Source organism: Fukomys damarensis, unplaced genomic scaffold (assembly GCF_012274545.1).
Source record: "Fukomys damarensis isolate Sample0158 unplaced genomic scaffold, DMR_v1.0_HiC HiC_scaffold_17, whole genome shotgun sequence".
NCBI lineage: Eukaryota > Metazoa > Chordata > Mammalia > Rodentia > Bathyergidae > Fukomys > Fukomys damarensis.
Window position 1 is genome coordinate 44,218,031 of NW_022900929.1, and position 13,001 is coordinate 44,231,031.

The 13,001-nt window shown below is 33.0% G+C and overlaps 1 protein-coding gene across 1 annotated transcript; it reads left to right on the forward strand.

Annotated features, from left to right (window-relative positions):
• Positions 1–11,391: 11,391 nt before the first annotated feature.
• On the forward strand, positions 11,392–12,331 carry LOC104849721 (olfactory receptor 4L1-like). The gene is given in 2 exon segments (XM_010606247.1): positions 11,392–11,982; positions 11,984–12,331. Coding segments are annotated over 2 exon segments (939 nt in total).
• The last annotated feature ends 670 nt before the right edge of the window (positions 12,332–13,001 follow it).

Below are 13,001 nucleotides of genomic sequence, written 5' to 3' on the forward strand. Positions count from 1 at the left end.
TGCCCAGAAACATCACGGACATTTCAAATTGGTAATAAAATTCATATCTCTTAATCCAGTAGTGGTGAACCTATAGCTTTCTTGCCAGAGCCTATCATCAAAATCTCTGAAAGGTTAGCCATCATTGGTTCAGTATGTATGTCTCTTGACTTAGTGAACAGCAATATCTTTATCACTAATAGGCAAATTCAGCATATATGATGCAGTAAGTACAAAAGCTTATAACTCTAAATTCTAAATCTATTGATCTTTAAAATGTGTTTATTTACTCTACTATTTATACTTTTAACTTGTTAAATAAACATGTATAATGTATTTTGCAAAAGCATGCTTTCAGCTGGGTGCATTCAGTTTAATAAACTTCCCTTTAACATATTTCATAAGTAATTTTACATTGACACTTCCCCTCCAAAATTTAACTTATTTTGTTGTAATATTGTTCAATTATTTTTTGTCTTAACCAAAATATTTCACAAATAAGATGAGTGGAATGAAGGATGAGGAAAAATGAACAGCATATAAGGGTGAAAAAATACCTAACAATGGATGCCATTATATTGTGTACCTTAAAATGTACCAATAAAAATGGAAATCATTCATATGTTGACTTCATTAACTTGCAAATACAAGAGAAGAAAAGAGAAAATTAATGCAATTCCCCTTGGTGACTTCAGTCTCAATGATTAAAATTTAGTATCTAATTTATTAGCAGTGATTATGAAATATTTGTATAAGAAATTTCCATTAAGGCAGGAATCATTCCTTACCTTTTTAATTCGTGAGATCATGCTACTACTTCAGATGTTAATAAGATAAAATATGCACTGAGCAAATAAATTTTAATGAATCATTAGTGCTCAACTGTTCCATTCAAATATTCAGAGCATTATTGTTTTGACCTGCTTAAATATACTATTTTGGTATTTAAATATATTGCCAAAGCTTTAAATCATAAATAATGTTCATTTTATTTATTCCAGAATAATGAGGTTGTTGGAAATGTTGCTAAATCAGCAATTAAAACCATAAAACAAAAATATAGATTTCACATGTATTACTATTTTTTTTCTTTTTATATGGGAACAAAATACAAAAATAGAATAATATTATGTAGTTATAATCCTTACTTTTCAATTCTTGGCATCACACTATATGTAATATCTTACATACATTTATTATCCCCAAATTGATAATGTGAAAGTCCACCTCAGAAATGTGAGTTTAATTTCCTGAAATGACACAATGCAAACTTATTATACATGACTGTACAAAGCAATGTACAAAATTTATTTACCAAAAAAGATAGCATACAGATACCTTATGTGTAGATACAATTGTAGAGCAATTCTATTAATTCAACAAAAATTGTAAAATAATTTTGGAAATGTTAAAATTGCAATGATTTGATTATTCAGTGTTAAACAACAACTATGACATCTAGTGTCAACTGTAAACCTAACATGTCATTGCAGCTAGATATTATTGAAGAAGCACTGTTCAGCTAGTTGCTTTTGTCTACTGTAGCCTCTAACTTCAGTACAACTTTATGGACACACAATTCAAAAACAACATTGCAATCATTTTGTTTTAAGCAACGTTTTCCCACTTAGAAAATTGACTATTTTTATATCTCTGTATATCTTTTAAAAGTAAATCTACATCTCTAAATGAAGTGAAGACAAAAGGAGAGGAGGGTAAAGGGTGACATTAGGAATACAATCCCTCTCAAAATAGCATAAAAACAAAATATTTAGGAATCAATCTAAAAAAGAAAACAAAAGACCTCTACACTGAGAACTACTGTACTATGACAAAAGAGATTGAAGAAGCTATAAGAAAATGGAAAGATATCCCTATAGTGAAAATGGTCATACTTCCAAAACTGCTACACAGATTCAACAAAATCCCTATTGAAATTCCAACAGAATATTTCACAGAACTAGAGAAAACAATTGAAAAATTTATTTGGAATCAGAAGACACCTAGAATAGCAAAAGCAATTCTAGGCAACAGAGACATGGCAGGGGGCGTCACAATCCCCAACTTGAAACTACATTATAGAGTCACTGTGATATAAACAGCATGCACTGCCAAATAAACAGACCCAAAAATCAGTGGACCAGATTAGAAGATGCAGAAACAACTCCAGACATGCTCAGCTACTTCATCTTTGACAAAGGAGCCAACCATCCTTACTGCAGGGAAGATAGCCTCTTTAATAAATGGCGTTGGAAAACTGGATTTCAACTTGTTGAAGATTTAAACTAGACCCGTAACTTTCTTGTATCTTTCAAACTAAAAATCCAAATAGAGTAATGATATAAACATTAAAACAGAAACACTAAATTTGCTAGGAGATAAGTTAAGGAGAACTCTTGAAGATATTGGCATAGGAAAACACTTTATGAACAAATCCTCAGTAGCACATGAACTATAAAGAATAAACAAGTAGGATCTCATCTTTTTAAAAAGTTTCTGCACTGCAAGAGATACCATAAGCAGAGCTAAGAGAAAACCCCAGTGGAAAGTGTGTGTGTGTGTGTGTGTGTGTGTGTGTGTGTGTGTCCTGCCCTGGATGATCAAATTTGCCTGCACAGATACTTATGGCTTCCAGCTGTTAGTCATGAAAACAGGAGACTGTTTTGTTCTGTTTCATCTTTTTGTTAATCTCCTACAGCATCATCATGATTACTGTCCAGCAGTACTCCTCCTGGGGATCTTCCAAAGCTTTGCCTACTCTTTCAGCTCACATTACAGTAGCTCTGTGCTTTTTTAAGACCTTTTATCCTTATCTGTACATGTCCATTCAGTGGTGTCTCCATTGATAAAATTCTTTCTGTTTTTTATACAATTTTTACTCCCCTTTTACATCCAATCACTTACCCAATGAGTAATAAAGATATGAAGATAGCATTAAGAAAAATAAAGACCAAGAAGAATTTTAGTTTCATATCAATCTTTTAATTTAAATTTTATAATCATCAAAAGGAACATCATCATCATCTTTGCATCATCACTTGAGACTAATGTGCATAATTTTGCATCAAATATAAGATCCATTATGAGACATGGTGCAAAGGATATAGGCAATGAAATATCCTGACCTCTCAAAATAACAATTTCAATCTGTCATTCAAGTTGTAACTTTGTTTTTGTATAAGTTAAACTGTGCCATAATTATAAATTGTTGATTTCTAAGCACTCCTTAGGTACTTTGTAAGAATTACTTTTTATCCTCACAATAATGAAAATAGAGAATATTTTTAACAAATTGTCACCTGGAAGCACAGTTGAGCATTAGCAAATCGGGTGAACTTGCCGATAAAATCTAAGTGCCAGACGCAGAATTCATCCTATTCTCACTACAAATTGTATGCTTCCTAATTACAAATACTTTCTATCTAATAACATTCTTAAGCTTTGTTTCTCACATTCCCTTTTTAAGGTCACACTTCCCAATAAATATATCTTTACAATAAGAGGGAGAAATAGTTCTCCATTAGTCTGAATGTAAAAGTAGTCACAGGGATTTTTCAGTAATTTTGTGGCATGTTGAAAAGGAAAGAGATACCTAAACAAAGCAAGAATACTGATCACAATTTTCAAGGTATGCTAGGAATGCTGTTACATAGTAGGGTAGGGAATATCATGTCTAAAATTCAAGCTGTAGTACATCACTGTATTTGCATGTTAAGTAACAAAAATAAGTGAAAATTATTTAAAGCAATAATTAAATATTGACCTTTTCTGCAGTGTAAAGAATCACTGTTACCTGAAATCTGGATGAAGCTGAAACAATGCATTAGTCAGCAAAAGCAAGGTTGTCATAAATACCTCAGTGCCTACATACACAGATTTTATTATCTGTTTTTATTTATGGGACACAGTTATGGTTTTCTTTGTATATCTCATCATTTTTACTTGAGAGGTGGACATTCTGGATAACATATTGTGACGAATCTCGTTACTGACAGCCCCACATCCATAAAATTGACATTCTTATTATTGTTTGCTTGAATCTTTAATGTCTTGCTTTAACTAAGTCTGTGAAATGTGTTTCCTCTGTAGTGTGAAGCATTTGATGTCCTTGCTCCCAAGTTTTTCTTTATTTTTTATCTTTTATCCCAGCCACTTATGAGTTGTTTCAAGGACAGCCTATGCCAATTACTGGTCAAAGGTTTTTTGGGGTTTTTTTTTTGTTTTTTTCCCCTAAATATCCTTAACTGGATTGTCATTTTGTCATTTACCACTAGATACTTTTGTGGCTTGGAGCCTGCTATCACATTTCAAGGATTTTACAGTACTGCCCCATTAAAAGTCCTCCACACTTGGGGGGTTTCTGTGATTTTACTTCTAGCCCAGGATTTCTATGGGTTGATCTTGGTTCTGCATTGAATGGAGTAATTGGTGAAGAATGTCTTGTCCCTGAAGCTTTGATAACATATCTGAGTGTGGCCATGAGAATTTCCATTTCTCACCCATGCCTTTCTCTGATGTTCCCTTGTAGATGCTGCCAATGCCTCTCCTGTGCCTAGGCTTTACTATAATTCCTGCGAGATTCTTCTTGTTCATCTTTTGTTGGATTTTCCCTGTTAACCTTTGATTTGCTTTGTGAATTTCATTATTGGTATCACTAACATGGAACTGTTCACCACAAACACCAACATTGTTTTTGATAACACTTTAGAATTCGAACTCTCTAAGTGACATTCTAGTTAAAGACAGACCCTTTAGGAAGAGCTGCAGAGTTTTCATGCCTAGCCATGAATGCTGTTGCCACACACTATTCAAAGAAAGGCAGGCTCATGCCAACATTAATGGCATGTATTAATTCACCTTATTCACTGGATCCGGTAACTGTGAAACTTGTGCCTATTTTTCAAAGTCACAATGACAGTGAAAAGTAAATATGTTAATGGATTCAAGACATCAAGGAAACCTTGTGATATTTCCAAAAATAATAGCATAAGTTTGTCCAAAAAAGAGGGAGTATTTTGAAGGGGATTAATAGCCATATGTCTTTTACTACAATAATTTTATAAATTTAAACAATCATCCTATTTTTTACTCTTCCTCACAAAATTGTAATTGTTCCTTGCTACCACTTTTATGACCTGAAATGTCAATTCTTCTCTTTGTAGACTTCATTTTACCATTTCAGTGTCTTTTTTTTAATTTAAAGAATATATTCAAACTGCTTTGGTTGAACTTTTAAATCTTGCAGAGATGATGTCTTTACCTAGTGTTCTTCACCACTCCTTCTTTACCACCCCTCTAATTCATTTTGTAATTCAAACATACTAGCTGTATTTTGTTTACTCAAAGTATAAGTATTCTTTATGCTTTATTGCATGCCTACCTATACTTATCCCTGCATAAGATATTCCTTGGCCTTTTCTGTGCCACAATTATATGCTTATCCTTAAAGACACATTTCCTTCTTTTTTAAATGAGAAAATTTAAGGAGAAATGAGTCAAAACACCTGTGTCATCACATTCAGCTTTGGATTATGTGGGGTTTGTCCCAAACATAGTTTTCTGAGTTCTCTGAGAAGAGGATGTTGATATACAGCACGGCCACAATAAAGGTCTGAGATGAGAGAATTCATTGCTTAACAGAAGTCTTCATTATAGTTTCCTGTGAATTACTTGCGAATAATTTTCTTGTTTCTTGGAAGAGTCTACACTATCAGTACTTGTGCTGGCAGCAAACAAATTTGGCATTAGAACAGCTGAAATTCTTCCTCAATATAATTATAAGAGGAAAGCAACATGGAATACATTCGACTCCTTTCAACCAAAGAATTGAAAGACATTAGGGAATAGGAAACAAATTTGTACTTTAAATCTTCCAGAAGTAAGTCATTACACTACTGGAGGAAGTGTATGAATGCACTCAAAGGAAAATAATTTAACAGTATAGGATATTGGAGATCAGAAAGCAATATATTAAAGTCATAAATTTACCCTAGTAAGTACCTTGGGCCAGAAGAACTACTAATGTGAACAGTGAAGGGCCTTTAGGAACACTTAACTGGGATAGAACTCAGAGTTGATTCAAAACAGAAGAGAGTTCAACAGCCTAAGGCTTTGACCAGTCTCTCCAAAGCAGGCTGAAGGCATTTAAAGCTGGTTGTAGACAATCACATAAGAGTGAAAACACTATTTCTCTGTTAGTTGAAAAAAATACATAGTAGATTTTTTAGTATATACGCTGCCAAAGTCAGCATGCTAATATATCTTGAAAATAAATAAGAAATTACAGTTCATACAACATAATGATAATTTCAGTACAACATACAGGAATCTATGGGAAAGAGGGAAATGAAAATATTCAAGAAAGGGAAAAAATGGAACAAAGTCTTTACAAAAAGGGAAGGGTGGAAGGGGTGAATGAAGGGCAAGGAAATGGGGAAAAAAGAAGTACCAAGATACATCATGTAAAGGAAAGAGATCCCAATTCTGAATGCAATTGTACTTTATACCTAAAATGTACCAATGAACAGAATGAAAAAAAAAGAAATGACCAAAATATGTTATGTGCCTAAATGAAAATACCACATTGAAACCCAAAATTTTGTAAAGTTTATAAGCATCCATAAAAAATACTTTTTAAAAATTAGAGAGAAAATGTATTGAAAAATTTTATGTTGATTGGAGGTTAGTCAGAGGATAGTTTCGGAGTAATGATCAATTAAGAAGCTCCTATTTTAACCAAGGCACAGCCCACAGAGAACTAGAGCTTACTGCAAGTACAGAAATGAGAACAAACATCTTTCCTGGTCATCCTGGGACAGCAGCCTTAGTGTTTGAATAGTGCCCACTGGAATTTGAATTCCCAGAGCTCCAGCGAGTCTGCCCTTCAATGCTTTCAAGGGACAGAAAACCTCATGTAGAATTTTATAGAGAGCATCACAGTGAATCAAAGCAGATTTTCATCTTTGAATAAGCATTTGAGTATTTTGATCCCCACAAAGGCCTTTAGAAAAGGTGAGTGAAAGTATTATAGAGAGTTTACTCATTACAAATTTAATGTAATGAGGATGGTATTTAAATTAATTTTGTGTTTGCCAGAAGCAAAAGATGGTTTCTGTGGCACCAAGTCTGTGTTTTGCAATTATATGGAATCAAAAATTTCAGGAAAAACTGAGAGGGAGTACATTCTCAAAATTATATTATAGAATGAAATTTGACATTAAATTATGGGTAAGTTCAAAAACAAAGAGTAATCCTTATTATCCAGAAAACTCCTACCACATTGGAAATGATAAAAAGGTGAGAATCTCATATGTTTTGAACATTGGGTACACTTTTCTTTTTCTCAAGTTTCACAAGTTGACAGACATGTGAATAAACACATACAAACAGCTGGAGAATGAGGTGGAAAAAGGGAATTCTGGAGCAATACTTAATGTTAAACAATATCTGCCTGAAACTTACTACCTAACCGTAAACAGAAATCCCATCTGAGAGGAGTAAAAAAGGACGTCTTAGAAGATGTTCAAGTACAAAGAAATGACGAAACCACACATAACTCAGGAATCTCATTTTGAGTATTCTACTTGAAAAAAAAAGAGTTTCAAGGCTCCAGGTACAAAGCAGCCAAAATTACAAATTCAAATTAGAGGCTCAAAGAAGTTTTTAAGACTACTTTGGATGTGATTTGCTGCATGTACTTGATTATCTCTAAATGAAATACATTTAAATACAAGGAAACAGAGAGTACTAGAAATCCACATTTTGAAATATCAAATTAAAGTATATCAGGTAGTTTTAATTTAAGATAAAAATGTAAATTAGGGTTTTACTGAATATAAATAATACACTATAAAATTCATATGTGTGGAATGCACATCTAAAAGATTGCAGTTACATTTACATACTTGTGCATGATTTCGATATTATTTAAAATCATTGCATCATAGAAAACAAAAACAAATCTTTGTGGCTACACGGAGACATTTATTTTACAAGCATTAATAAACTTTTTATCTTTATATATTTACCTTCGTAGACCTTTTGTATAAGTAGAATTACAAACATATGGTTTGGAGGTCAGACTCCTTAAGCATGTTTTTGATGTTAATTTTTTTACCATAAATATGTATAACTTGCTAAACAAAATGATCCAAAATTAAAACTGTTTCCTTCAACTGGCAATAAGGAAAGATGAAGCACTATCTATTATGCATTTTGAACCTTATTTACACTTTCAATTTCTCACACCAGAGAATCTATTTGGTGTTTACTCAGCTCTGTCCTCTTACTTCACTTAAGAGTTCGGCCTCAATGTGCATCCCTTTAGCTATAAATATCTTTAATTTCTCATTCTTTATGACTGAGTAGTGTTCCATTTAATTAAAAAAATTATTTATCCAATCTCCAGTTGATGGGCAATTGGGCTGGAAGAAAAGGTCCAAAGGGCCAGCAGGAGTGGTTGGGGAAAGGAAAGAATGGAATGGTACTAACATGAGAAAAGGAAAAAATGGGGAAAAAAAAAGTCTTTGTAAATAAGGAGGGGTGGAGGGGTTGAAGGGAGGGCAGGGGAATGAGGAAAACATAAAAACCAAGATATGTTATGTAAAGCTGCAAATTTTGAATGATGAATGTCATTATATTGTATGCTTAAATTGTACAAATAAAATAAATTTCAAAAAGAAAGAGAAGCAAATATTTACTTGAATCAATTATTTTTATGTTTAGTAATTTACAATTCATGCACATAAGCCAGAGCACAAATGTTCATGTCAGGTTCTGTAATAAAACACAACTTGGCTCATTCCTTTTATAGTGGGAAAATTCTCAGGATTGTAATCTTGGATCGAATACATGCTTCCTCCAAGCTCAAATTTGCTGCTCTGGGAGCTTAGACCCACACCATCCCAGCTAATACTCATCACATCACTGTGGGGTGGCCCTGCCTCTAAGATGTAGGAAGATCAAATTGATTATGTTTTCTGACTTCTACGTTTTTAAACAAGATGTGAAGAATTGTAACAAATTTCCCTTGAAATCTCCTATAGTATTATTATTATACCTTCAAATTCCTCCAGAGAACATGATAAAATGTTGGATAAAAATAATCAAAATATTTAACTGATTATTCATGGGGGAATTTATCCTTACAAATAGATGTGGGGTCTATATTTTACAATTTGTTTTTCTTGGACACTGGTTTGTACACTCATAAAGAGATGTCTTAAATGTAGGCCTAAGGAAATAATTTTAACAAACGTGCTTAGAAAAGGGTAAGAAGAATAAAGAAGGAAATGCTGGAAAATTATAAATTTAAATAGATGCCATCCTTCCCTCTGAAGTAAAATGAAATGCTAAAGTAAGGCTTACTTAATGCATTTATGTCCCATTGTTGTTCATTTTGTTAACCAAAAACTTATGTTATATAACAGGACATGAAATTCCATGCAGCAAAAGTTCATCCATGAATTTTAGCCGGCATATTCATTTTAACAATTCCGAACTCTTGTCAGTTTTCCACACTGTATCTCATGATTGAAATTATTATCACATAAGTCTGAATAGAAACATTCTAGCTCACTCCTACCATGAGCATATCACATAACCCCACCAAACAGGCATGCTGTGTGGTTTTCCCTGTGTGTCCCACCAGGGCCCACAGTGTGCTCTTGAAGGCTGAGCTGTACGAACTGTAATTTGCCATTTTATTGTTACACTATAACTTGTAAGCATTATACATTTATTTAAAATATCAAAGATAGGAAAACAATTGAGAGATCTTGGATAATGATGACAAGATATTTTTCAGAAATCTGAATAAAAGTTGAAAACAAGGAGAAATGTATAGGTTATTGGACAAAAGAGGAAGCAGTTACTATTTCTTTATATCTTGATTCAATTTCATTTCTAAATACTCCACCTTTCTGATTTGTTGCTTTTAATTTTTCGATTCTCCCAATTTTCATTCTATGTACTTCATCCTTCTTTGCTGACAGTAAAGATACTTTTATATTTTAAGTGTTTTGAAGATAACATCAGAGCCTCAAGTTTTATCTGAAAGTGTCACTTGGATTTATTCTCCATTCTTTTATCATTTTTACATGATGCCCACACCCTGTATTAAGTGAAATGTTTTCTCAAACCATTTATTGGATATATTCCATTGGATATTCGTGTCTCTCTGGATTGTAATGTCTCTAAAGCACACTCAAACTGAATGAGAAGAAAAAGCACCTAAAATCGTTTCCAAATGAATTCTAACATGCTTGTTTTATCATACTCCATATAGAATTTATACAAAACATAAAATTTCAATGAATATTTAAGACTTTGGCTAATATGTACTGTCAATTTTGGTGACCATAGGATATGTTGGTAAACTCTCAGATTATGTTATCAGACTCATTGGCTTAAATACCAAAACGGATCCATATTACCTGGGTAACCATGAAGTAATCATCCAATTTTTCAAAGTTATAATTTGTGATGTGACATAAGTACAATATTTCTACATATGTTGTGGGCTTGTTATGAGTACTACCTTCCTTAATGTGCATGAAATGGTTAAAATAGAGTCACTTGCTATTGATCGCTACTGTAACTCTATATCCCATCAACAATATCTAAAATTCCCTCAAAAGATGACTTCATTTTATACATTAGTAAAATATATGCATAGACGGAGTTGTACTTATTTCTAAACCTCCACACGCATACACATACACACCACACAGGTTTCTCAGTGAGAACAATGGTGATACAATGGATTTGAGAAAGCAAACTCAAAAATATCTGAAACTGGTCTTTTAGCTGAATTCATACTAAGAATATGAGAATTATACAAAAGAATGTAAAAGTAAAAACTACTTTAATGAATGTAGGTTTCCTTTCATGTAAAAATTCACTCTTAATTAGTGTGTGTACTTATTTTTTAAGAACCATCAAATCACCTTCGTAAATTGTTGTTGAGATACAAAACAATGTAAAATTTTTACAATTCTGTATTCCTTAGATACTGAAACAACATTATGTCAAGGAGTGACAGATACAGAAGATAATAAAGATAAAGACAAAATTAATAGTAATTGACTACTGTATAACCTATGTGAACAAATTCAGTGCAAAGCCAAGATCGACTGATAAGTCATTCGATAGAAGAAAAAAGGAGAAAGCAGAATTTCCACTCTTAAATGCTTCCAAATATCCTATGTAAAAACATTGCTTGAAAATCATGCATAAAACAGTGCCAAATTATAAATACTTTGTGTTTATATACTTTAAAAAATTTCATGTTCTGTGATCATCAGCTGTTATTAGCATCAACTAAAGAAAAAAGACAATATTTGTGTTAGGTGTGGCTGATTTCTAACATGTTTTAAATATAAAGAACTTATGGAATCTTTCTGATTTGGGTAAATGGACTGTAAAAATGGATCCGATGTGACTGAGTTTATTTTATCAGGATTTTCTGGACAATGGGAACTTCAAATTTTCATCTTCATGGCATTTTCCTTGATCTACGGGGCTACTGTGGTAGGAAACATTCTCGTTATACTCACAGTGACATTGAGTTCCACCCTTCATTCTCCCATGTACTTCCTCCTTGGAAACCTCTCCTTTTTGGACATGTGCCTCTCCACTGCCACAACACCCAAGATAATCAAAGACTTGCTCACTGAACACAAAACTATCTCGGTATGGGGCTGCATGGCCCAAATGTTCTTCATACATTACTTTGGTGGTGCTGAGATGACTCTTTTGATAGTCATGGCCTTTGACAGATACACAGCCATATGTAAACCCCTGCACTATAGGACCATCATGAGCCAGAGGTTGCTCAGTGGGTTTGTGATACTTTCATGGACAGTTGGTTTTATACACACCATGAGCCAGATGGTGTTAATAGTGAACTTGCCCTTCTGTTGTTACAATGTCGTAGACAGCATATTCTGTGACCTTCCGCTAGTTATCAGGCTGGCTTGTGTTGAAACATATACCCTGGAATTATTTTGTCATTGCTGACAGTGGGTTGCTCTCTTTTGTCTCTTTCATCATGTTGCTTATCTCTTACACGGTTATCCTAGTCACTGTCCAACAAAGATCATCTGGAGGGATCTCCAAGGCTCTCTCCACATTGTCTGCCCACATCATTGTGGTCCTTGTGGCCTTTGGACCCTGTATCTTTATCTATGTTTGGCCATTCAGCAGTTTTGCAAGCAATAAAATCCTTGCCGTATTTTACACTGTTATCACACCCTTACTCAATCCTATTATTTACACCCTGAGAAATCAGAAAATGCAAGGGGCTATGAGAAAACTACTGTTTCGCCATGTTACATCCATGTGGACATCATAGATTTTAGCTCTATATAAATTTTGTACAGTATGGTAAGATAAATTGAATACATTATGTATAAAATGAACAGATTCACTCTTTCACATTAATCATAATAAATGTAGAAATATTGACACTAAATTACTTTGAGTTCACAGTTAAGACTATTATAACATCACCAATAAGTAGAGATCTACAGCAAAATACACATATGAGAATCTTCAGCATTTGCCCTTCAGACTTTCAATGTATGTTTATTGGTGAATGAATAACTATAGAAACATGACATTCTTCCTCCTGATGAGTATATTGGATATGGATAATTAATGTTGTTTATAAATTTATATTATCAATTATGTGCCATTTATAAATCATGGTTGATGCACTAGGAAAAATTCAGTAAAAGGAAATTTTCAACAGAAAAACAAAGGCAGGTCTTGAAATCAGGTGCTATGATTGCAAGTGTGCATAGACTTTTAAATCTCAAAAAACAAAAATAAAAAAGGAAAATATGCTTCTTTATTCTGTGTAATCTCTTATGCATCTTTACATTGAAAGGACTTTAAATCAAACCAGAACATAATAAACTTAATTCAAATAGATGATGAAATAAAGCAAATTAAAGATATTTGTTATGTTATTTTTCTTATATTTCTAGATAGTAAAAATCCTCACAGTCTCCTGTTATCAA